At 39.4% G+C, this 22,078-nt stretch overlaps 1 protein-coding gene across 11 annotated transcripts in view; it reads right to left on the bottom strand.

Annotated features, from left to right (window-relative positions):
• Positions 1 to 22,078, bottom strand: part of MAGI2 (membrane associated guanylate kinase, WW and PDZ domain containing 2) — a 1,117,725-nt gene that overhangs the window by 202,958 nt on the left and 892,689 nt on the right. For 6 of the 11 annotated variants that reach the window (XM_034765732.1, XM_034765767.1, XM_034765757.1 and 3 more), the window contains exons 8-10: positions 19,497 to 19,618; positions 19,035 to 19,163; positions 18,082 to 18,264 (exon numbers count right to left, since the gene is read on the bottom strand). In XM_034765732.1, coding sequence (XP_034621623.1) covers positions 18,082 to 18,264; positions 19,035 to 19,163; positions 19,497 to 19,618 — 434 coding nt within the window. The remainder of the gene's footprint in view (positions 1 to 18,081; positions 18,265 to 19,034; positions 19,164 to 19,496; positions 19,619 to 22,078) is intronic. The other 5 variants (XM_034765776.1, XM_034765787.1, XM_034765793.1 and 2 more) reach the window with 2 other exon arrangements.

The raw sequence follows: 22,078 nt of genomic DNA, 5'->3' as shown, positions 1-22,078 counted from the left end.
GCAGGATGTGCATCCTACAATGTGATAGAGGAAAATATTTGCTATCTGTGGAAGAGGCAATTGACAATGAAAAATATATCATCAAAATATGGGGAGTCAGCCAGAGTAAAAGATCATCTGGTCATGATAACAAGCAATCGTCGAGTCTGCATCCCAGACCAAGAAAGCATAAGAAGAAAAGAGATAGCAAATAGCTAAAGAAATGCACAGACATTAGTGGAGAGAGATTAAACCCATTAGCGATTGAAGATTAACAAACTCATAGCTTGTAGAAAGATACCCCAAAAGAGAGACAGAGAGCCTCATTATGAGTGCACAAGAGCACTCCTTATGGCTTGATTACGTTCAAAACAAAATTAACTGACAGAACTGTTCCCCAAACTGCAGAATGTGTTCCAAAAAGGAAGAGATGGTGGAGCATGTGTTGAGTGCCTGCAGGAGCCTGGCTGGGAAAGAATATATGAACAGATACAGTGAGGTTGCCAAGTGTCTGCATTGGAGCTTCTGTGGCAAGTATGCATTTAAACCAACCATGCAGTATTACAACTACTGAATCGAAAGTGCTCTACGGAATGAAGAGGCTAAGATTTTATGGGATCTGGCAATATTCACAGATCGAACGGTGCAGGCAAACAGGCTGGACACAGATGCTGTAGAGAAGACAACAAAGACCATGTTAATTGATACTGCCATCCCAGCAGATAAACATAAAAAAGAAAAAAGATAGTGAAGTATGAAGAAGATAGCGAAGTATGCTACGAAATGGAACAATTATGGAAAACTAGAACAAAAATGATCCCCGGGACTTAACTGGACCAACTAATAAAAGATATTACCTCACACACCTTGCCTCTGTAAATGTCTATTACTTTACAAATATCAAGAACATTCCCTGTCGCTAAGAGCTCTGGTAAACAGAAATCTTAGATAAAAATGGCTCTGGTAAATAGAACTTATAAATTATCTCAAGAAAGTAAGGGTTAGGAGGCCTGATACCAGGAAGTACTTAGCACTACTGAGAAGACCTGAGGCCCAGATCCTTAAAGGTACTTAGGCATCTATCTGCCTCTTGAGGCATCTATGTCCACCATTTAGGTGCCACTGAAATTTCCGAAACAATTACTCATTTGCAACGTAACCTTGCAGGTACCTAAGTCCCCATAACACCTAAGTTTCTGCTGGTTTGCATTTATAAAGCTCCCTACACACTGACATCACCCAACAAGCTGCTTGGAGCCCCAGCTCAAGCCAAAGCCCTGTAGGCCCAAAGCTGGATTCTCAAACTGGGTGGGTGAATGCCTATCTTGCCAGCAGTGTCCTATCCTGTAGGCATGCTCAGATCATGTGCAATACTTGTTATCTGCCAGCCCACAGATTAGGAGGGGCAGCAGAGTGCCAATACAAAAGACAGCTGGCAGGCACAGGGAAATGAAGGGTGAGTGTGAGAAGGGTCTCGAGCACGAGCAGGAGACAGAGACAGAGAGACTGCATTGGCTGCTTGGGCATGGGCTACTTACGGAGCTCACCTGGTTTAGGTGCCTAACTCCAGGACAGGGTTCGCAGTTGGGGATTCCAAGCATAGATTCATAGATTTTAAAGCCAGGATGGACCCCTGTGGTTATCTATTCTGACCTCCTGCATGATGCAGGCCATAAAACTTCCCCTCCAAAAATTCTTGTTTGAACTACAGCATATCTTTTATTATAAAATTGCCAGGGATGGAGAATCTACCACAACTCTTGGTAAATTGTTCCAATGGTTAATTACCCTCACTGTTAAAAAAGTATGTCCTATTTGCAGTCTGAATTTGTTTGGCTTCAAATTCCCTCCATTAGATGTTGTTATACCTTTGTATGCTAGAATGAAGAGTCCATTATCAAATTTTTCCCCATGTAAGTATGTATAAACTGTAATAAAGTCAACCCTTCATCTTTTCTTTGTTAAACTAAATAGACTCAAGGAGCTCAGTCTACCACTATAAGGCATGTTTTCTAATCCTTTAATCATTCTCATGGCTCTTCTCTGAACCCTCTCCAATTTATCAACATTATTCTTGAATTGTGGGCACCAGAACTGGACACAGGATTCCAGCAGCAGATGCACCAGTGCCAAATACAGAAGTCAAATACTCTTACTCGAGATCCCCCTATTTCTGCATCCAATGATCGCATTAGCCCTTTTGGCATTAGTGTTGCACTGGGAGCTCATGTTCAGCATATTACCACTATGGCTCTCAAGTCCTTTTCACAGTCACGGCTTCCCAGGATAGAGAGAGATTCCTATCTCTCGCCCATCAGCGAGGTGCACCAGGGCAGCCATTGAGGCCCTCTTCTAAGCATTTCATCCCTGGCTAGATTAGGCAGCTCTCCACTCAGCTGGTCCGCTTGTGAAAATCCCTTCCTTAGGTGCCTAATTCTCCCCATGCATTATATGGGGAACTAGGGCACTTGGGTCAAGGCTGAAAATTCCATTAGGCAACAGGGCCCTTAGGGGTTAGGTGGGGCAACATTGAACAGGGCATTGCCAAAGTACCTTAGAAGCACTCCTGTTCAGATCCTTAAACTCCCTTTAAAGTCAATGGGATTGGAGGGTCTCCAGTGCCTCTGAGAAGCACTTAGCAACTTGCTACACAGTCCCATGCACTAAGATACACCCCAATTCAGCAAGATACTTACATATGTGTGGAACTTTAAGCATGAATAGGCCCACTGTCTTGAATGGCTGTACTTCAGTGCTTAAAGTTAACCAGAGGCTTAAATATATTGCTGAACTGGGACCTAAATACTGAGTTACACATTTACCTCATGATATCAAGGCAATTAGTAATGTTCTTGGTGCTAATTTATTATACTCTAGGAATTAACATGACATTTCTCCTGGTAATTTTTTTGGGTGTCTCAAAATTGCATAATTTATACTGATACAGAGAAAACTTTTTGTATTAAAATTTGGTTGCATAAAAAAGTTGGTGGAAAACACAGAAATCAGAAAGTTTAATAAAGTATTAATCTCTATTTTATTTATGCTAATCAAACAATGCTACTATGCTATTGGCCACACACTGACTGGTCAAAACCATATAAAGGCCAAGTAGCATAAGTTACAACTTGGAAACAGTAACTGAACTTTTTCTTTTTAATTAAAAAAAGAGCAACTTGGACTAGCCTTTGTAAAATCAATTTTATAATAAATTTTAAAGCAGAATGCATCATGCTTACAGCAAGTGTTTGAAATATCACACTTTTGGACTTTGATGCTGACTAGTCCCGTGAAAAACTGCTGTTTAAAATATACTGCAAATTTTCAAACAGATTGTGTCAGCTAAGCATCTTGAATGATTAAATCAAACTTCTATGAGTAGCAATCTAATAGACACACAGAGCACCTAAATATCAATTATTATAAATAATGCAGAATCCAGCGATTATGTCACCAAGTTATATCTGATTCAGACCTATTATTTAAATAAAGGTAGAAATGATACTATAAACAACTGCATCTCTTATATAATAGATAGCTGCACTTCTTTATGCAGAGACCATAGATACAATTGAGCATGATCTAGAAAATATCCCCAGCCTGATACACAGAAGACAGCTGGAGTGAAACATGCTAACAAATAATTTTACCAAAGAAACAGAAACCCTTTCTGAAAGTGTCATTGCTCTCCTAGACTAGATTTATAACTATTATACAAAAAGTAGGAATTTTTAATTTCTTTTTTCCCCTCTGCCCCACATTTTAATATTAAAAGGAACAGAAAAACATAAAGAAATTATTCCAGAGAATGAATCAGACAAATATGGTTGTGTAAAATGTGTGAAAGTGCAACACTGTACAAATTTCTCATTGAATTTAACAAAAGAGTATCAAGAAAGTCTCTGGCAAACTACATTACATAAGGTCAAATATAGGGCCAAATCCTGGTCCCATTGAGTCAATGAAGAAAGCTCCATTAGCTTCAATAGGAACAAGATTTGGGGCCTGTTCCAAAGCCAATTAAAGTCAGTAGGAGTCTTTACACTGACTAGTGTGCTTTGGCTCAGGCCCTTGGCCCTTAGTGAAGAAAAGCCGTGTGCATTGTGCATGAGGCCAAGACTCAAATGAGAAACCTTGTGTTCTCTAGCTGTAATGTGAGCTGTGTTAAAAAATACCTGAGCGGGTGTTCTTGGTATATTTTTGCAGTGAAAACAATCCAGTCAAGTGGTTTAGATACAATTAGATTTCAATGCTTGGGCATTGTGGTATTACGAGATTTATCTTCTATTAATTCTCGACCATGGCTGGTTTTCAGGGCTATAAAGGTCGTCTGGCAGCCAGAAGGAAGGGGGGGATGGCCAGGGGAAGGTCAATCTCCGGGCTGAGGGCAGGCTCTGGGTGGAAGTGGAGATTGTAAGGCCTGCAAACTGTATATAGTATATCACGGGTGGTGGGAGAAGTCTGTAAATAAAGCCACGGGTGCTGCAGAAGGAAAAGCCTCTCTATGCTTTATTGGGGCAGCCAGTGGGCCCCAGGAAGAAGGCCGGGCAGAGGACTTGTTACAACAAGGCTCCTACCAGCACTATTAATGAATTCTCAGAGAATTCACCTAAAAAAAAAAAGAAGGCAATTTAGTTTTCTTACTGTCTCTGTCTTTGCTTCTGCAAGTACTGTCAGTTAAGCTAAATAAAGCTACAGTAGATGTGAGGTACACTGATGCTGATTGCAATCCAAGAGGGATTTATCTGAGACCAAAAGAATTTTAAAATTCCTTCCATTAGGAGCTCAGATAGAATCAACTACATTCTCAGGAGTAAATGGCTGCTGCTTAATCTCACAAAATACATCTGTGTTTAAAGATCCTACACTTTAGAGTTTTTAAATGCACTAGTCATTTTTTTATGTCAGAATTATCAGTTATAATGGAATCTGGAAGGCAATTTATGTAACTGCTGCATAAAGTTTAACACTATTATCAAGTCTGTGTGAACACTGAAACTGTCATGCTGGATCAGATCTGTGGATCATCTCGAGCAGTATTCTGACTCTGACAGTGGACAATGCAAGATGCTTTAGAAGAAGGGGACTTTTCTTTATAATCTCTATCAGATACAGGCTTGCTTATTCCCTGGAGCATGAGGATTTATATCCCTAAAAATGTTTCCTCTTATATAATATAACCATGGGTGTTTCCACTGTATACCACATGTAAAGCATCAGAGTATCAAGACTAAAAACAATTTAGAAAGCTGACAAAGACAAAGAGCTGGTTTAGCATATGATCTGAGGTTCTCAAATTTCATTGCAGCGTGACCCCCTTCTCACAACAAAAATTACCACATGATCCCAGAAGAGGGGACCAAAGTCTGAGCCCGAGCCACATTGCCCCAGGCAAAGAGGCCAAAGCTGAAGCCCAAAGACTTCAGACGCAGACGGGCGTCTGTAACCTGAGCCCCGCCATCCAGGACTGAAGCCCTTGATCTTTGGCTTTGGCCCCGGGCTGTGGGGCTCGGGCTTTGGCCCTGGGCAGTTCCCTGGGCCCCAGCAAGTCTAACGCCAGGCTTGCTACCCCAATAAAACAGGGTTCCGACTCACTTTGGGGTCCCGACCCACAGTTTGAGAACTGCTGATCTAATATGTCTACTTTCTTATGTATGCCTGTCATCAGCATATATGAACAGGAAATCTGTCCTGATATCTTGTTAGGCTAAATGACCTTAGGCTTTCTCTCAGTAACAGTAAGTACTAATTATTAATTATAATAAGTACTAATTATGATAAATGTTTTGTCTCAAGGTGCTTTACAAAGCTCTGAAATAATAATTCTTGTCCTTTCAGCAATGGGGAAGCTGAGGTACAGAGATGTTAAGTAACTAGCTCAGTAAAACATTTGCTAACAGTTACCACACAGTTACCGAAGATATCGCCCTTTCTAAATATAAGGGGGAAATTGTCTGGAAGTAGCAATTTGCATGTTAAATTCCAAATTAGCAAAGGGGCCTTAGCTTAGCCTTTACATTTGCACTCATAAACAACAATTTTTTGCTTGCAAATGGGTAATCGGATATTAAAACACTAACATCAAACTACTTGATTAATGTACAAAATTTCTATTTGGTTACACACATTCAGAGGTTTTGCATACAGGTGATCACACACAATTGCTGCAAAATGAAAAACAGCTCTGAAAGCCTCGAACTGGACATTTGGGGTTAGTTCATAAATGTGAATGTCATAAAATTCTTACATGCTAGCAGAACCAGGTTATAAAAAAATCAAATACTTAAAGCAGAAAATGTAATATGTACTACTAAAATTAAAAAACAAAGGAAGAATGAATGCACAGAAACACAGAAGTATAGAACTGGAAGGGACCTCCATAGGTCATCTAGTCCAGCCCCCTGCACTCAAGGCAGGACTATGTAATAACTAGACCATTCCTGACAAGTGTTTGTCTAACCTGTTCTTAAAAACCTCTAATGACTGAGAACACACAACCTTCCTACTAATTTGTTCCAGTGCATAGTTACCCAGACAGTTAAGTTTTTCCTAATGTTCAACCTAAATCTCCCTTGCTGCAATTTAAGCCCATTGCTCAGAAGCAATGCATAGAGGGGGCATGCAGGGTCAAGTGCCCCCCCCAACCCGATTTCTGAGAGTGCTGAGCTGCCCTTGCAGGGCTTGCTATGCTCAGCCTGCCAGGAGGGGAGGGAGGCTCTATCCCTCTCCTGCTGTGCCTCCCCCCTGGCACTTCCAGCTTGCTTGGCCCCTCCCCCGGCAGCTGGTACGGGGATGGTACGGAGCCTCTTCTCATGCTGGGTAATTCCACTCAGGGTCACTGTCTATGAGAGTGCCCAGCTGGGGATGGGGAGGGTGGTCCACCCCCTCCACTCCCTACCCAGTCCCGGCTGCCGGGGATAGGGGCCAAGAAAGCCGGAAATGTGCTGAGGATTGGGGGACTCCAGCTTGCACAGCCCCTATCCCTATCAAATTCTCAACCAGTTCCTCCTTATTTGTCAAAATCAAATCTAGGGCAACCCCTCTCCCTGTTACTTTCTCCACCTTCTGAAATAAAAAATGGTCTCCAATGCATTCCCAAGAACTTGTTGGATAATCTGTGCCCTGCTGTATTTTCCTAACAGATGTCTGGATAGCTAAAGTCCTCCATTACCAAAAATCCTGTACTTTGGGTGATTTTGTTATTTTTTTATAAAAACCTCATCTACCTCTTCTTCCTGGTTAGGTAGTTTGTAGTAGACCCCTACCATGACGCCAGCCTTGTTTTTCACTCCTTTCAATCTTACCCAGAGACTTTCAACAAGTCTGTGTGTACTATTTCCAGTTCAACCTCAGTCAAGTGTATATATCTTTGATATACAAGGCTACACCTCCCCTTCTCATAGAATCATAGGATGGAAGGGACTTTAAGAGGTCAACTAGTCCAGTCTCCTGCACTCATGGCAGGACTAAGTATTATCTAGACCATCCCTTACAGGGGTTTGTCTATCCTGCTCTTAAAAATTTCCTATGATGGAGATTCCACAACCTCCCTAGGCAATTTATTCCAGTGCTTAACCACTCTGACAGGTAGAAAGGAACAGAGGGTCCTGTGGCACCTTTGAGACTAACAGAAGTACTGGGAGCATAAGCTTTCGTGGGTAAGAACCTCACTTTTCAAGTTTTTCTAATGTCCAACCTAAACTGCCCATTGCTTCTTGTCCTATCCTCACAGGTTAATGAAACAATTTTTCTTCCTCCTCCTTGTAACAACCTTTTATGTACCTGAAAACTGTTTTAATGTCCCCGCTCAGTCTTCTCTTCTCCAGACTAAACAAACCCAATTTTTTCAAAATTTTCAGGGTTTCAATTTTCTGTAATAGGTCATGTTTTCTAGACCTGTAAACATTTTTAAACATTGTGTGGGAGGGATAGCTCAGTGGTTTGAGCAGTGGCCTGCTAAACCCAGCGTTGTGAGTTCAATCCTTGAGGGGGCCATTTAGGGATTTGGGGCAAAAATCTGTCTGGGGATTGGTCCTGCTTTGAGCAGGGTGTTGGACTAGATGATCTCCTGAGGTCCCTTCCAACCCTGATATTCTATGATTTTTGTTGCTCTTCTCTAGACTTTCTCCAATTTGTCCACATCTTTCCCAAAACATGGAACCCAGAAATGGACACAATACTCCAGCTGAGGACTAATCGGCACAGAAGTAGAGTGGAAAAATTCTTTCTTGTATCTTGCTTACACCACTCCCACTAATACATCCCAGAATGAGGTTTGCTTTTTTTTTTTTTTTGCAAGAATGTTACACTGTTGACTCATATTAAGCTTGTGGTCCATTATGACCCCCAGATCCCTTTCCGCACTACTCCTTCCTAGGCAGCCATTTCCCATTTTGTATATGTGCAATGGATTGTTCCTTCCTAATGGAGTACTTTGCATTTGTCTTTCTTGAATTTCATCCTATTTACTTCGGACCACTTCTCCAGTTTGTTTTGAATTTTAATCCTATCCTCCAAAGCACTTGCAACCCCTCCCAGTTTGGAATTGTTTGCAAACTTTATAAGTGTATCTCTATGCCATTATCTAAATCTTTGCCTGTCTTTTCTGAGCAAGTTGTACCCTTCTATACCAATATTCCAGTCATGTGTATTATCCCACCAAGTCTCTGTGATGTCAAGTATGTCATAGTTGTGAGTATTCACTAGTATTTCTAGTTCTTTCTGTTTATTGCTCATACTTCTTACATCAGTATACAGATATCTAAAATACTGATTTGATTTCCCCTCTGTTCCCTCTTGTCTCTCCTTTGTCCCTGCTATAATTGCCCATGGTCCCTCCACATTCTGACTCTTCTCCCAGGTCTCCATGTTTTTGACTTAAATGTGGGCTTTTGTCTCCTACCCCGTGTCGAATCTAGTTGAAAGCCCTCCTCACTAGGCATTAGTGATGATATTGAAAAAGATAGGTTAGATTATTAAATTTGACATTACATTATAAAGTTCTCCTTTTCCCTGACATCACGGTACATAGAAAACAGCTTCTTTCCTACTTCTTGATATTTCTTGTTGTTAAGCAATAACACACTCTTTGTCACTATTCTTGAATGAAAGGGTACATTAGATGATGATGACTACTACTGTTTTCACCAGACATTTTTACCCGTTCAGACAAATATAAAGCCAGGTCATGTGAGAGAGACATTAATGACATTTCATACAAGAAAATTGTTTCTGCAAATGGAGCACTTTTGGTAACTACAGAGTTCAATGAGCTCTGCTTTTAATGGAACTGGCAACTTGCAAAACTTGACATGATAAAGGAGGAGTTGTACAATAATGTATTTATCTTCCACTGAGCTACGTTAAATCTCTTGACCTAGGAGTCTGCAGATATATTATCATGATTTCAGATGGAGGAGTTAAGGTAATGGATTTATGAGAGTTGTATTTCTTCATGCTCTGGCATTCCATATGACAATATGAACAGCCAAATGGAACAAAATTGTCTTAATATAACCAAGTATCTCTTCTTTCTAGAGAAAGGAACACATTGCTATCCTCTAAAAAAAGCCTTATAATTCCAAGAGCTCTAATTTTGCTTTGTAAAATATGTAACAAAAATTGCATATCACGTTTTTCATTTATACTTTTGGCACTTATGGACTTTTTTCATGATTCCTGGCCTTTAGTTATGCCTAGGAACTTATTCTGACATTGGAAATAAGAGAGTGGAAGTTAAAACTCTCACTAATGTAGCTAAGTGTAAATTACTACCCATCTGTGAAAGGTTATTTTAAGGAAATTAAGCACAGAAAAATGTGTATGCAAGCGAGGATGCATATTATATAATGGTCCATATTTCAAATCCTATCTGTGTTTATCACATTTGCCATTTTAATTCGTAATTTATCATATTTTATGGTGTAGTGGCTCTAAATATGCAATTATCTTGTGCTCTGGTGAGGATAAGGGAGCTATGATCAATAACAGTACGTCTCCATTAGCTTTGATGGTAGAGGCCTGTTTTCTTGATATTGAAAGACCAGGGTTGTACAATCTCCGCTATCTCTGATTTATATAACAGTGTCAATTATTCACAGCAAATTAATAATTTCAGTTTGATGTGTCCTCCACCTGGTATTTCTGTCCTGGATCTCTTTGTTTGTACCATGGTCTCTGTTCCCAGTCAAGAAAGGTTCACTGATTTACCTGCAAACCCCTTTGGTTCATGGATGCATGAAAACATCTCATCATAACAGAATGAAGGGGGCCAGAGGTGAGGTAGCCAGAAACTCAGGCAGTAAATGCATTACACTGGTGGGCAATCATGGGTACACACATTCAAACAACACTGTCAGCAGGCCACATATGCAACTTCTCAGTCTCTGTAAACCCATGTTTCCATAGAGACAGCTGAAAGAGTAGCTCTAATAGGTTAGCCAGTAGATGTAACATATATTATAGACATGTAACATATATTATACACATGAACACACACCTGCTCCTGTGTATAATATATGTGACATCCAACGGAGAGCAGTGCTATATATATTCCCACAAACCAGGGCATAACACGTTCAGTGAATTTTACGCCCCTAAAATTTGAGTGTCCCAAGTCACCGTAGGGCCAACTGTGCAGCATTATCTGTGCAGCATCTGTTTCAGAACAGAAATACTTGCCACAAACTATGCCTAATATGAGCCATCTCATATTTCTAAACATATCTTTTATCACATGAAATGAAGGAAGAATGTTCTGCCTCTCCAGAACCCCATTACATTTCTTCATGTTAACATGGTAACTGAAGAAAACAAAATAAAAATGTTGAGTTTAATGTTCATATTACTCGCAATACAGGGCAGAAATTGAATCACTTATACTATTAAATCTTGAATTGCATGGATATTTTATATGGCCCAGAGTTCAGTCACGTAAAGATGTCTATAAAAATAGCTATATTAGAAAAAGGCTAGTAGCTGTTTAAATGGTCAATTTAAATTAGGTCTTGTTTTGCTGTTTTTCTGATGGTTTACAAATCCACATATGGGAGCATTTAATTGGGCAAGGGGAAGTAAATTAGCCCTAACTTGCAAAATACTTAGGATCAGACATTCTTTTGTTGTTTTATAAAGATGGTAAGAATGAATCAATGTACAGCTGCTTTGATGGATGAAAGTGAATGAAAACACTACAGCATCTTGAATTATGGGGTTAAATTAAGATTAAAGCCAGTGCCAGAGTCCAATCAATTCCATTTGTGCTGGTAAAGAAAAAATAAAATCACCCAAATGAAGTCAGACAGTGTGTGCGAGGTAGAGACATTGAGCTCCTGGTAAAATTTTCTACAGAGCATCCGTGACTTAAAAATCCAACTCCTGTTTTCAAAAGTGACTTAGACACTTAGGAGTTTAAATTTCATTGAAATTCAATAGAAATTAGGCCCCTAAGTGTCAGAGTCACTTTTTAAAATGGGAGTTAGACACCTAAATACCTTTGAGGATCTCGGCCTGAGGCAAAAGTTTTTTCGACAAACTACCTTTATGCAAGACATTAATAAAAAAGAGACTTAATTCCAGATGACTGAGAACATTAAGGAAACTAAGTTAACAGCTCTCTTGTTGTTTTTACTGGTGATCAGACTGGAGAGGAGGGGAATCAGGGAGGACTGGGAGTCTGGACTAAATGCATAGGTGACTCAGATAAGAGCAGCACTGGGAGAGTCTGGAATGGATTAGGAGAAGGGCAGAGATGGGAGCAGGATGCACCAGAGAAGAGGGCAGGGAGGAGATCCATGCCTAAAGAAAAAGAATGGAGAGAGAAAGGAGACACACATATGGAAAGTTGAGAGGAGAAACTGGGTAAATTTCTGGTTCCACTGAAGTCCATGGCAAAACCCTGGTTGACGTCAACAGGTTGAGGATTTCACCCAGGGGGAAAGGCAGAGACAAGAAAGAAAGAAAGAAAGAAAGAACGCAAGCATATAGATATAAGAGCACAGATTGTCACAGCCAGGTGGTTGGCAGTCAGTCCTAATAGTCAAAGCCAGAGTCCACAGTCATGAGACAGCAGTCAAGAGTTGGCTGGATCAGGATTCCAAGGGGTCAGAGGCAAGAGACAAACTGGAGATCAGAACCACGAGTCCGATTTCAAGAGTCATGCTGGGTAGGGATGCCAAGAAATTAAGCCATGGGAGTGAGAAGCTTAAGGCAATCCAGAAGCACACAGTCCAGAGCAGGGTGGAGCCCAGTTGTTCAGACAGCTTCCTGTTCCTGCTGCTGGCTTATATAGGGTCAGCAAGCCAATCAACCACTCTAGTACTCCACCAATCAGACCTCAGGGCAGAGCCTCACTCTCAGTCTGGCCTTTGAAGGTCCCAGGTAAGCAATTGTCAGCTGGCTGCTGGAGGAGGGTTGGAGTGCGGCTGTTCTCATGAATCCTGTGGACCCAGGATTGAGACCCATGGATCATGACACAAATTTATTTTTGGTAATGTTTGGGGATTTAGCCACAAGGGGCTGAATACTCACAATCAATAGAAGTTAGGAGCCTAACTCCTTTTGAGTATTCAGCCCAGGGTTGGCTACCTGTACCTTAAACAGGTTATGTGAAGGGTTAATAATAGATGTTTTGTTTTGCTTCCCCCCCACCAACACTAGTAACTTAAATACTGTCACTCGAGATGGGCCCAAAACAAAACCCTAGGGAATGGTGTTTAGATGCTAATCTAGACCCCATATCTCTGTAACACACTGGTCCCAAACCTCACATCTGGACAATCACAAACTGTGTGATGTTTGAAATCCAGATCTAAGTTTTGCAAGTCAGGTCTATCTCTGGCCTGGTTTTCACAAATTGCACAAGATGTAGCAATCTTCTTGGTACTGAGAAAATAAAAAAAAGTATGAAGAAAATGTAATAAAAACAGAAACCGCACGAGGATTTGAATTCAATAATTTTGAAATAAAAGCAGACACTTTATCCAGAGTCTTAGTTAACTCATTGGGAATTTACAGGTATTATTTTTGCCACTGGAGAGAGCTCACATTGTATAAAGGCAATAGAAACATTGAGAAGTATAAAGAAAAATTAATTTAAGAGAGATGAACACAAAGACTATAAAGTTCAAACAAAGTGCATCTTCTCCCTTAGGTCATATTACTAATATCTGGTCACATGCGAAGTTTAATGAACAGCATACTTTAAAAAAATGAAAGTGAACAAGATAAGATCTTCTTCATAGTATACAGGGCATTATTAACATTATTTTATATGTAATTATTTATCACGTAACTTTTTGCAGTATTGCCAATCTCAAGCATTCAAAGTCATGAGGCAGGCCCTGAAAAATTAAGAGGGTGGCTAAAAAAAAAGAGATTTTTAAAACTAAATTTGATATTCTCTTTGTTACTTTCTGGTTATTGAGCCTTTAGGGTGCACTCTGGTCACGTTTTCAAGTAGTTCTCTGCAAACAAGAGGACTAGAAACTCACTTCTTTAAGGGGAAAGCTGAGATTCTCAAGTAATCACTTGACTCCAGGAGCCAAATAAATAGAGACGCATAATAAAATTGTGAGAGTTGGCAACAGTATGTATCAAAGGTAGTAAGTCAGGTAAAATCATACAATTAATTTTTCCTTTTATCTCATAAATCCTGAGTTTTTGGCTTTAGTCACATGGTAGGCAGGGTTTTTGTGGGGAAAGACAGGCGTGTGTCTCCATGGCCACTAATCCAACCAGTGGCCTGACATAACATCCCTAGACACTAGTTTTACTTATTCAAAATGGTAGGTACACTGAATTTGCATAATTATCCATCTTCCACTGCCAGCCTATTTGCAGTGAGGAGCCTACAGTCATCACCATGGAGGGCAAATGTCAACCTTCAGTAGCTGGGAGGCCTTGCATGGGCTTCCTTGCTAGGGTGTATTTCATCCCAAAACAATAAAGATCCAGCACCTATTATTGCTGCAGCAATTGCAAATCTTCGATTTTGCAAGAATCTTGATTTTGTATAGACTAATAACAGTGGTCCCCCTGAGATGGGCACAGTTATTACTGTGACACAAGAGGCAAGAAAAGCATATCATAGGAGGCGCTATTTTTTTAGAAACACACAATAAAAGTACATTTATATAAAAAGCCTTATTCTTCATCCAACACTTATTTAACTTACAGAGTAGATTTGTGTCCCACAATGGTTTAGAAACACAGGACGATTTAAAACAATAGGTAAGCGAACAATCTATTTTCTGAAATGGCTCCAAGGAGGACTATTTGGCAGAACATAAAGTGCAACATATCTGAAGGTGAGCAGACTCTGAAAAGGGTATCTGAGGAACAGGAAGCACAGTTTAGGAAACATGCAAAGGAGTGGGAATGAGGAAATCTGGGTTATTTGCTACAGACCTGTTTTATAAACCTTATGTTTTTAAATATCCCTGTTTCTCAGTTTATCCATTTATAATATGAAAATAACAACACATCCCTATCTCACAGGGATGTTGTGTGAGGCAAAATTCATTAACCTGAAACTCTTGGTTTATTTTACTCAGGTGATAACTTGATAATCAGGGAGCTGCGGGGAGTCAACTAAGGGCAGAATTTAGCTCAATATCTACTTTAATACATATACATATCAGGTTTATTGAAATAATAATTCTGTGTTTTGAAATTCTCTCACACCTTTACTTCTTAATTTCCTTTCATTTGTGGTTTTCAATAAAATCTTCAGTACTATTTTAATGTAAGTTTTTTAAAAATACCCATCTGAATAAATGTGTTTACTTATGCTAGACAATCTGTTTCACCTTGTATTTAGCAGTGACATTCTAAGTACATTTCCGAGACCTGAAGAAGAGTTCTGTGTAAGCTTTAAAACCTTGTCTCTTTCACCCATAGAAGTTTGTTCACTAATATATTACCTCAGCCACCTTGCCTCTCAATAAATGTTCACAATAATAACCATCAATGTTGCAACGGACCAATCATGCAGTTTCAGTATCAGGCTCTAGTTTAGTTGAAAAGACACTCAAACATTCCACTCAGATTATTTCATAGGAATCCTGCTTCAAGTTCTTAATCAAAGTATGCTGGGCCATAAAAACCTGCAAAGCCCTCTGCTGCAAATTAGGCAACATGAAGATCAAGGCACAGTTCAAGAGCAATTCATTGGTTTTATTATTAATAGGATTCATTAGTCTCTTCTGAGCATGTATCTATTGCACCATTTCTTCTATTAATTAGCTTCTTGAATTTTAACCTTCTGTACCAAACTGCATTTTAAGGTTGACATCAACAATGCAACTGAAGTTCAAGCTGATAGAACAGTTACAAGATTTTACAAAAAATAAATCTATATTTTAATTTTTGTTATATCTGCTGGCTGCCACTCTTTACTTGGCATCAAAAACCTTCCACCATTTTAATGGCATGTTTTGTGCAAGAAGGGCCTTACAGAACCAGCAGTAGTTCGAGTTGGTGTATCCTGACATGTTATGGTCCGGGTTATTCTCTCTCCCACAAAAATCTGCTGAAATGGGGACTGAGGGAGTAAATCTGCAAGGATCCCCACACGGTGTTCTCTACATGTGTGCACATGGGGCTTTTCCCTACCATAGATTAGACTACCTCTATGACTCTGGTTTCAGTTGGGGGGCCCTGCAAAGATAATATAGCCCCAGGTTTTATTATCTCTTCTCTAAAATCTCTGTCAGGATGGAGGGAGAATGACATGTGTATCCATCAGTCTGCCCTCAGCCTGACCAGTCCCCCCTGCACCTCAACACAGATCCTAGGGCTAGGGAACACCCTCTGCAGGGCATGGAGGAAGAGAGACAGCTGACCCCACCATCCATGGAGGAGGATGGAAGGCACATGGAAGGATTCTCTCCATACATGGATCTGAGATGATCTTGTAAGCCTTTACTAAAAGTAGATGTAAGCAGGGTCTGCTGAATTCTTCCCTGACAGCTAGCTGGGACGGGGAGAGACTTCTAGAGCAAACTGTATTTACATGAACACACCTACTTTGCTTTGATATCCAGCAGATAGAGTGGTGTGTTGCTCAAATAATCAACTTTGGCTGGTGGTGTGTTACAAATCACTTTAGTACTGAATGCAGGGGTAGTGAAATGCTATTACCAATGTTATTGGCATTATTGTATGAATACAGGAAAGCAGGACCCTCAGCTGAAAGGACCTTGTTAAGCCAGGGGCTTGAATGCCAGAGCCCTGTGAAAGTAAGAGGGGTGGGGACAGGTGTCCCAGCCAGGATGTGTAGACCCTCCCACAAGGGTCCTCCCTTACTGTTAACCTGTTCCCCCGTACTGTTCAAAGAAAGAGCTAAATGGGTTTCACTAGGAGCCTCTTTGTTATTTTAAATGCTCAATCAGAGCTGAGATCAGTTGTGGTGGGATTGTGTTTCTGCCAAGTCTGCTAAGAGCGAACCATCACTGAGAGCTGAAATCATGTTGAGATTTGCTGGGCAGTGTTTCTGTCCAGCCTCCAAAGAGCTGAAAATTACTAAGAGACTGATGTGCAGGGGCCACAGCAGAGAGGCAGGTGGTAGCAGAAGGTGACTGACAGTTGGCTGGCAAATGAGTGGCTGGTGAAGTGGTAAGCAGAACGAGCAGCTGGCAGGATGGCCACGCGGAAAGGAGCAGCAATGATTGGCAGGGAGGCCAGGTGGCGCAGCAAGCGGCCAGCAGGGCGGCTGGCAGAGAGGGGTAGCAAGCGAGTGCCTGAGCAGCAGAGCAAGTAAGGTGCCTCCTTACCCCCCGCCTCCACACAGGGTGGGAGGTGAGCTCTTCAAATGCACCTCTGAACCCTGTGTCTGTGCTGACCAAGGATAGCAACTGTGAGTGGGGTGCAGAGAAAAGGAACATTAAAAGGAATTTTGGGTTCCTGGACTTAAGAACCTGAGGGGAAAAGGACACTGCCCAACTTACTTTGGGGGTGGTCTTTGGCTCATGGTTTATGTTTATGAACCCTGTTTGCGGTGTTTTCCCAAATTAACGCCGAGTTACTTCCCTCCTTTTATTAAAAGTTTCTTATCTACACTAAGACTCTGCTTGCAGATTAGGAAGCATTGACTCTCCGAGGCAACGAGGGTGGTGTGTAATTTTCCCAGGTTACTGGGTGGGGGCTTGAGCTTGTTCCGTGTTAATCGATGGAAAGGAATCCCTAGATATTGAACCCAGCCCTGTTGCTGCTGGCTCCACCTGGCAGAAGTGTTACATAGTCTTTACCCAGATAAACAGAATCAACCTTAATTTGACTATTTTACAATATAGTCCTTCCTCCAGAAAAGAAATGGAGTCTGTGGCCTCTGTCTCTACATGCATGGAATCCACATGGGTAATCTGAGCATGTGTTGAGAAGAGCATCACATCTGAGATCTGCTATGTAGATGTGAGAGAATTTTACCCTAAAGAAGTAAAAGCTTGCTTCAGAGATCTTCATCACAGGAAAATATTGTGAGGAAAAAATAAAAGTTTTCCTTTCATTTCTAGAAAGAAATACTCCAGAGAGATACTTCCCTTGGGAAATATTTTCTGAGGCAGAGATATTGCTCTTGCTCCAGAGGTGGATGAAGTTTTAGTCTAAAAATCTTTTTTGGGGTGAAAAATGTAGATTTGGTGACTCCAAAACATTTTGCAAGTGTGTCAATTTTGCCAAATTGTTTGTGTCAAAACAAAACAACATTTTTTGAAAAAAAAAAAAATCAAAATATTTTGGTTTTTCTTGATATGACTTTTCGTTTTGAAATTTCCTTCAATTTTATTAAAAGAAACAGTAAAATCTTTTAAAAACCTCTCCAAATTTAAATGAAATGTTTCATTTGACCAAAACCAATTTTTTTCTAACTTTTTGATTTGCCAACGTTTTTAAAATATTTGTTTTAAGTTGACCAGAAGTGATTATTATTTTTCAGAATGGCCAGCAACCCAAAACACTAATTATTCACACAGCTCTACTTGCACCTCTCAGAATGACAGCACGAACACACCTGCTTATTTCTGCACTTAAGAAAAAGGTGCTGCTCAAAATCTAAGGCTGAAGTCTGATAATTATATCAAGGAATACAAGAACAAAATTAATTACCTGTTTCCATTTTGCCATCCTGTGCTGCAGGCCCATCAGGAATTACACTCTTCACCTGTAGAAACTCATCTGGCTCATCACCACCAATGATGGTAAATCCAAAGCCCATGTTGCTCTTCTTGAGAGTTGTGCTGAGGAAAATGCCCTTCAGTTGTGATGCATCACGGGTGAAGAGTGGTTTTTCTACATCAGTCAACACAAACAAAAAGAAAATAGTTCCAGTCAAGTCATAATATAACGCAGACTCACAAACAAAAACAAGAGAAGCAGCAGCAATAGTAGGTGGCAGTGTGGCATTTTGATATTAAAGGAAATAAAAAGTGTAAGCATTCCAGGAGAAATAAACACATTAGTGAGTCCTTATTTTATATTAATACAGAACCAACTAAGGAGGATTTTTCTATCTATGGCAGATCAGTCTTGGGGGTGGAAGGGCTAGGAATGCTCTTTGATATTGGAAATAAGTTTAGAGATGGATTGTTGTGTAGCTAAAATATTTACACAACGATAAAAATAATATGCAAGGTAACTTTGAACTCTTAATAATTATTCCTAGCCTATCAATTCAGCTTTGTATACCAAATAAGTTATCATTAGTTTCCCCTCACGCCCCCAATAACAAAAAATATCCATTTATATCAGTAATTCAGACAAAAGGGTAAATTCCAGATAATCTTTTCACCCCAGATAAATGGAATTTCAGTTTCTGACAAATGACATTTACAATCGGTGTGACAGTTCAGTGACCTTTACATCTGTTCTCAATGTGCGTCAGTGTAAAGTGTGAAAATTACCATCAGGCAAGAATAAGCCTCACCTGGCTTCCAGTGCCTCTCTTCTGTGCTTTATTTTGCCAAAAAAAGGTATGAAAAAGGTGAAAAGGTTTGTGACTTAACTTATCTCACTACTTTTACAACAGTGCAGCTTGGCTAACAAGCAGCACTTGGACATACCATACAGCCTGTACATTCCATCATTGTCCCGCCGACACTGAGACAGGTCATTCACACTGCGAGACCTCTGAGGAGCAGGATGCGGGTGAACGAGTTTAGGCCTAGGTAATGTTGATGAGGCGCTTTCTACTGTTACAAAGGAGAACAAGCCTCATTCTTTGGCTACAACCTTATGTCAAAACTTACTCATCTATCAATATTGACTTTTGCTAATACATTTCTTTCTAAGCTCAATCATTTTCACATTATCAAGATTCAGTGTTCTTGTAAACTCCTACAGCAATAGTGTCTGAGGCTTCAATTTAAATGATGTTTGCTAGATAGGCTATCTTAAACATACTGAACACCAATTAATGCTAATTCACAGACTATGTTATTTTAACCAGACTATGTTAAATCATTGTCATAAAAACAGGAAAGTATAGCAATTATTTTCTTCTTAAATCTGACATGGTACTGTACCTCGGAAACCTGGGGCCTGCAAAGGCTTTGTTCCAAGTTCTGCGTTGGGCATGTTATGCTGCTGTAGCTTCCTTTTTGCTTCTAGGACAGGATTTTCAAACTGTGTTCTTCTATTTATGTGGCTGAAAAAAAAATTGATAATGATTAAAAATTGAGTTCATTTTGTGAAAAATTATTATTTACTTCATGGGATCATCATCATGTGGGTTACCTGCGTGTGGCTGGATTGTGCAACCCTTACTCCAGCTTAATAAACAATTACTCACACAAGTAGTCATGTTGTAGTGAATGAGAATACATGAGTTAGTGCTCATCAGTGCAAGTGACAATCTAGCTCATAGAGGAAATAATTGGGAAGTGGAACAGATCAGAAATTTTTCGACAAAACACTTTTTCTTTGGAAAATGCCAATTGGTCAAAACTGAAACTGTTCATGGGAAAGGGTCAGTTCTGACAATTTCTCAGTTCAAACATTTTTGGAAAAAAGTTTTGAAATTATCAAAATGTCCTCTTTCAACATTTTCAAGATGATTTTTTAAATAATTATAGTAAAACAAATTTAAACAAGAAAAAAGGCCAAAAGCAAAACAAAATAATTCAAAAATGTGAAAACATAATGTTGCAATTTAACCTAAATTAAAAAACCATATTGTTCATTTGTGAAAATTTGAGATTCCACCTCTTCCTCTCAATTCATGATAGGAAAATTTTTCATAAACTTGAAAATTTTCTCTGATTGGTATAACTGTTTCCTTCCCAGCTCCATTTGGAAGTTCTCGGTCCTTTCAACTTGCTGCACTCTGCTGTAAGTGTAAAGTTTTTATTAGGGCTGTCGATTAATTGCAGTTAACTCATGTGATTAATTAAAAAAATTAATCACGATTAATCACAGTTTTAATTTCACTGTTAAACAATAGAATACCAATTGAAATTTCTTAAATATTTTGGATGATTTTCTACATTTTCATATATATTGTATTCTGTGTTGTAATTGAAATCAAAGTGTATATTATTTTTTATTACAGATATTTGCACTGTAAAAATGATAATTAAAAGAAATAGTATTTTTCAATTAACCTCATACTAGTACTGTAGTGCAATCTCTTTATTGTGAAAGTGCAACTTACAAATGTAGATTTTTTTGTTACATTACTGCACTCAAAAACAATATAAAACTTCAGATCCTACAAGTCCGTTCAGTCTTACTTCTTATTCAGCCAATTGCTAAGACAAACAAGTTTGTTTACATTTACAGGAGATAACGCTGCCCTTTTCTTATTTACAATGTCACTAGAAAGAGAGAACAGGTATTTGCATGGCACTTTTGTAGCCAGCATTGCAAGGTATTTACGTGCCAGAAATGCTAAACAATCGTATGGCCCTTCATGCTTTAGCCACCATTCCAGAGGACATGCTTCCATGCTGATGATACTCTTTAAAAAAATAATGCGTTAATTAAATTTTGTGACTGAACTTCTTGGAGGAGAATTGTATGTCCCCTGCTCTGTTTTACACCTCTTTCTAATTTATTTCATGTTATAGCAGTCTCAGATGATGACCCAGCACATGTTCATTTTAAGAACACTTTCACTGTAGATTTCACAAAATGCAAAGAAGGTACCAATGTGAGATTTCTAACCGACCCGAGGTTTAAGAATCTGAAGTGTCATCCAAAATCTGAGAGGGACGAGGTGTGGAGCATGCTTTCAGAAGTCTTAAAAAAGCAACACTCCGATGCGGAAAATACAGAACCCGAACCATCAAAAAAGAAAATCAACCTTCTGCTGGTGGGATTTGATGAAAATGAACATGCATTGGTCCGCGCTGCTTTGGATTGCTATTGAGCAGAACCCGTCATCAGCATGGACGCATGTCCACTGGAATGGTGGTTGAAGCATGAAAGGACATATGACTCTTTAGTGCATCTAGTACATAAATATCTTGTGACGCCAGCTACAAGAGTGCCATGCGAACACCTGTTCTCACTTTCAGGTGACATTGTAAACAAGAAGCGGGCAGCATTATCTCCTGCAAATGTAAACAAACTTGTTTGTCTTAACAATTGGCTGAATAAGAAGTAAGACTGAGTGGACTTGCAGGCTCTAAAATTTTACATTATTTTATTTTTGAATGCAGTTTTTTTGTACATAATTCTACATTTGTAAGTTCATCTTTCAAGATAAAGAGATTGCACTACAGTACTTGTATTAGGTGAACTGAAAAATACAATTTCTTTTGTTTTTTTTACAGTGCAAATACTTGAAATCAACATATTTGAAAATGTAGAAAACGTCCAAAAATATTTTAAAAAATGGTATTCTATTATTGTTTAATAGTGCAATTAATTGCATGATTAATTGCAATTAATTTTTTTAATCGCTTGACAGCCCTAGTTTCAATCTGTGACTATATGCTATTCTGCAGTATCACTGAAAAATACTCCAGCAACACAGTTTTTCAAGTCTTCACTACATATGATTTCTATGCATGATTCCAAGAGAGAAACAGGATGGTGTTTGTCATAGTGGTCCTGGATAAGCTGAAAACAAAATTAGTTGTTTATAATGAAATAGAAATCTTAA

This window comes from Trachemys scripta, chromosome 1, assembly GCF_013100865.1.
Source record: "Trachemys scripta elegans isolate TJP31775 chromosome 1, CAS_Tse_1.0, whole genome shotgun sequence".
NCBI classification, from domain to species: Eukaryota; Metazoa; Chordata; order Testudines; family Emydidae; genus Trachemys; species Trachemys scripta.
Note: the sequence above shows the minus strand (reverse complement) of the source record. Positions and strands in the feature narration are given on the sequence as shown.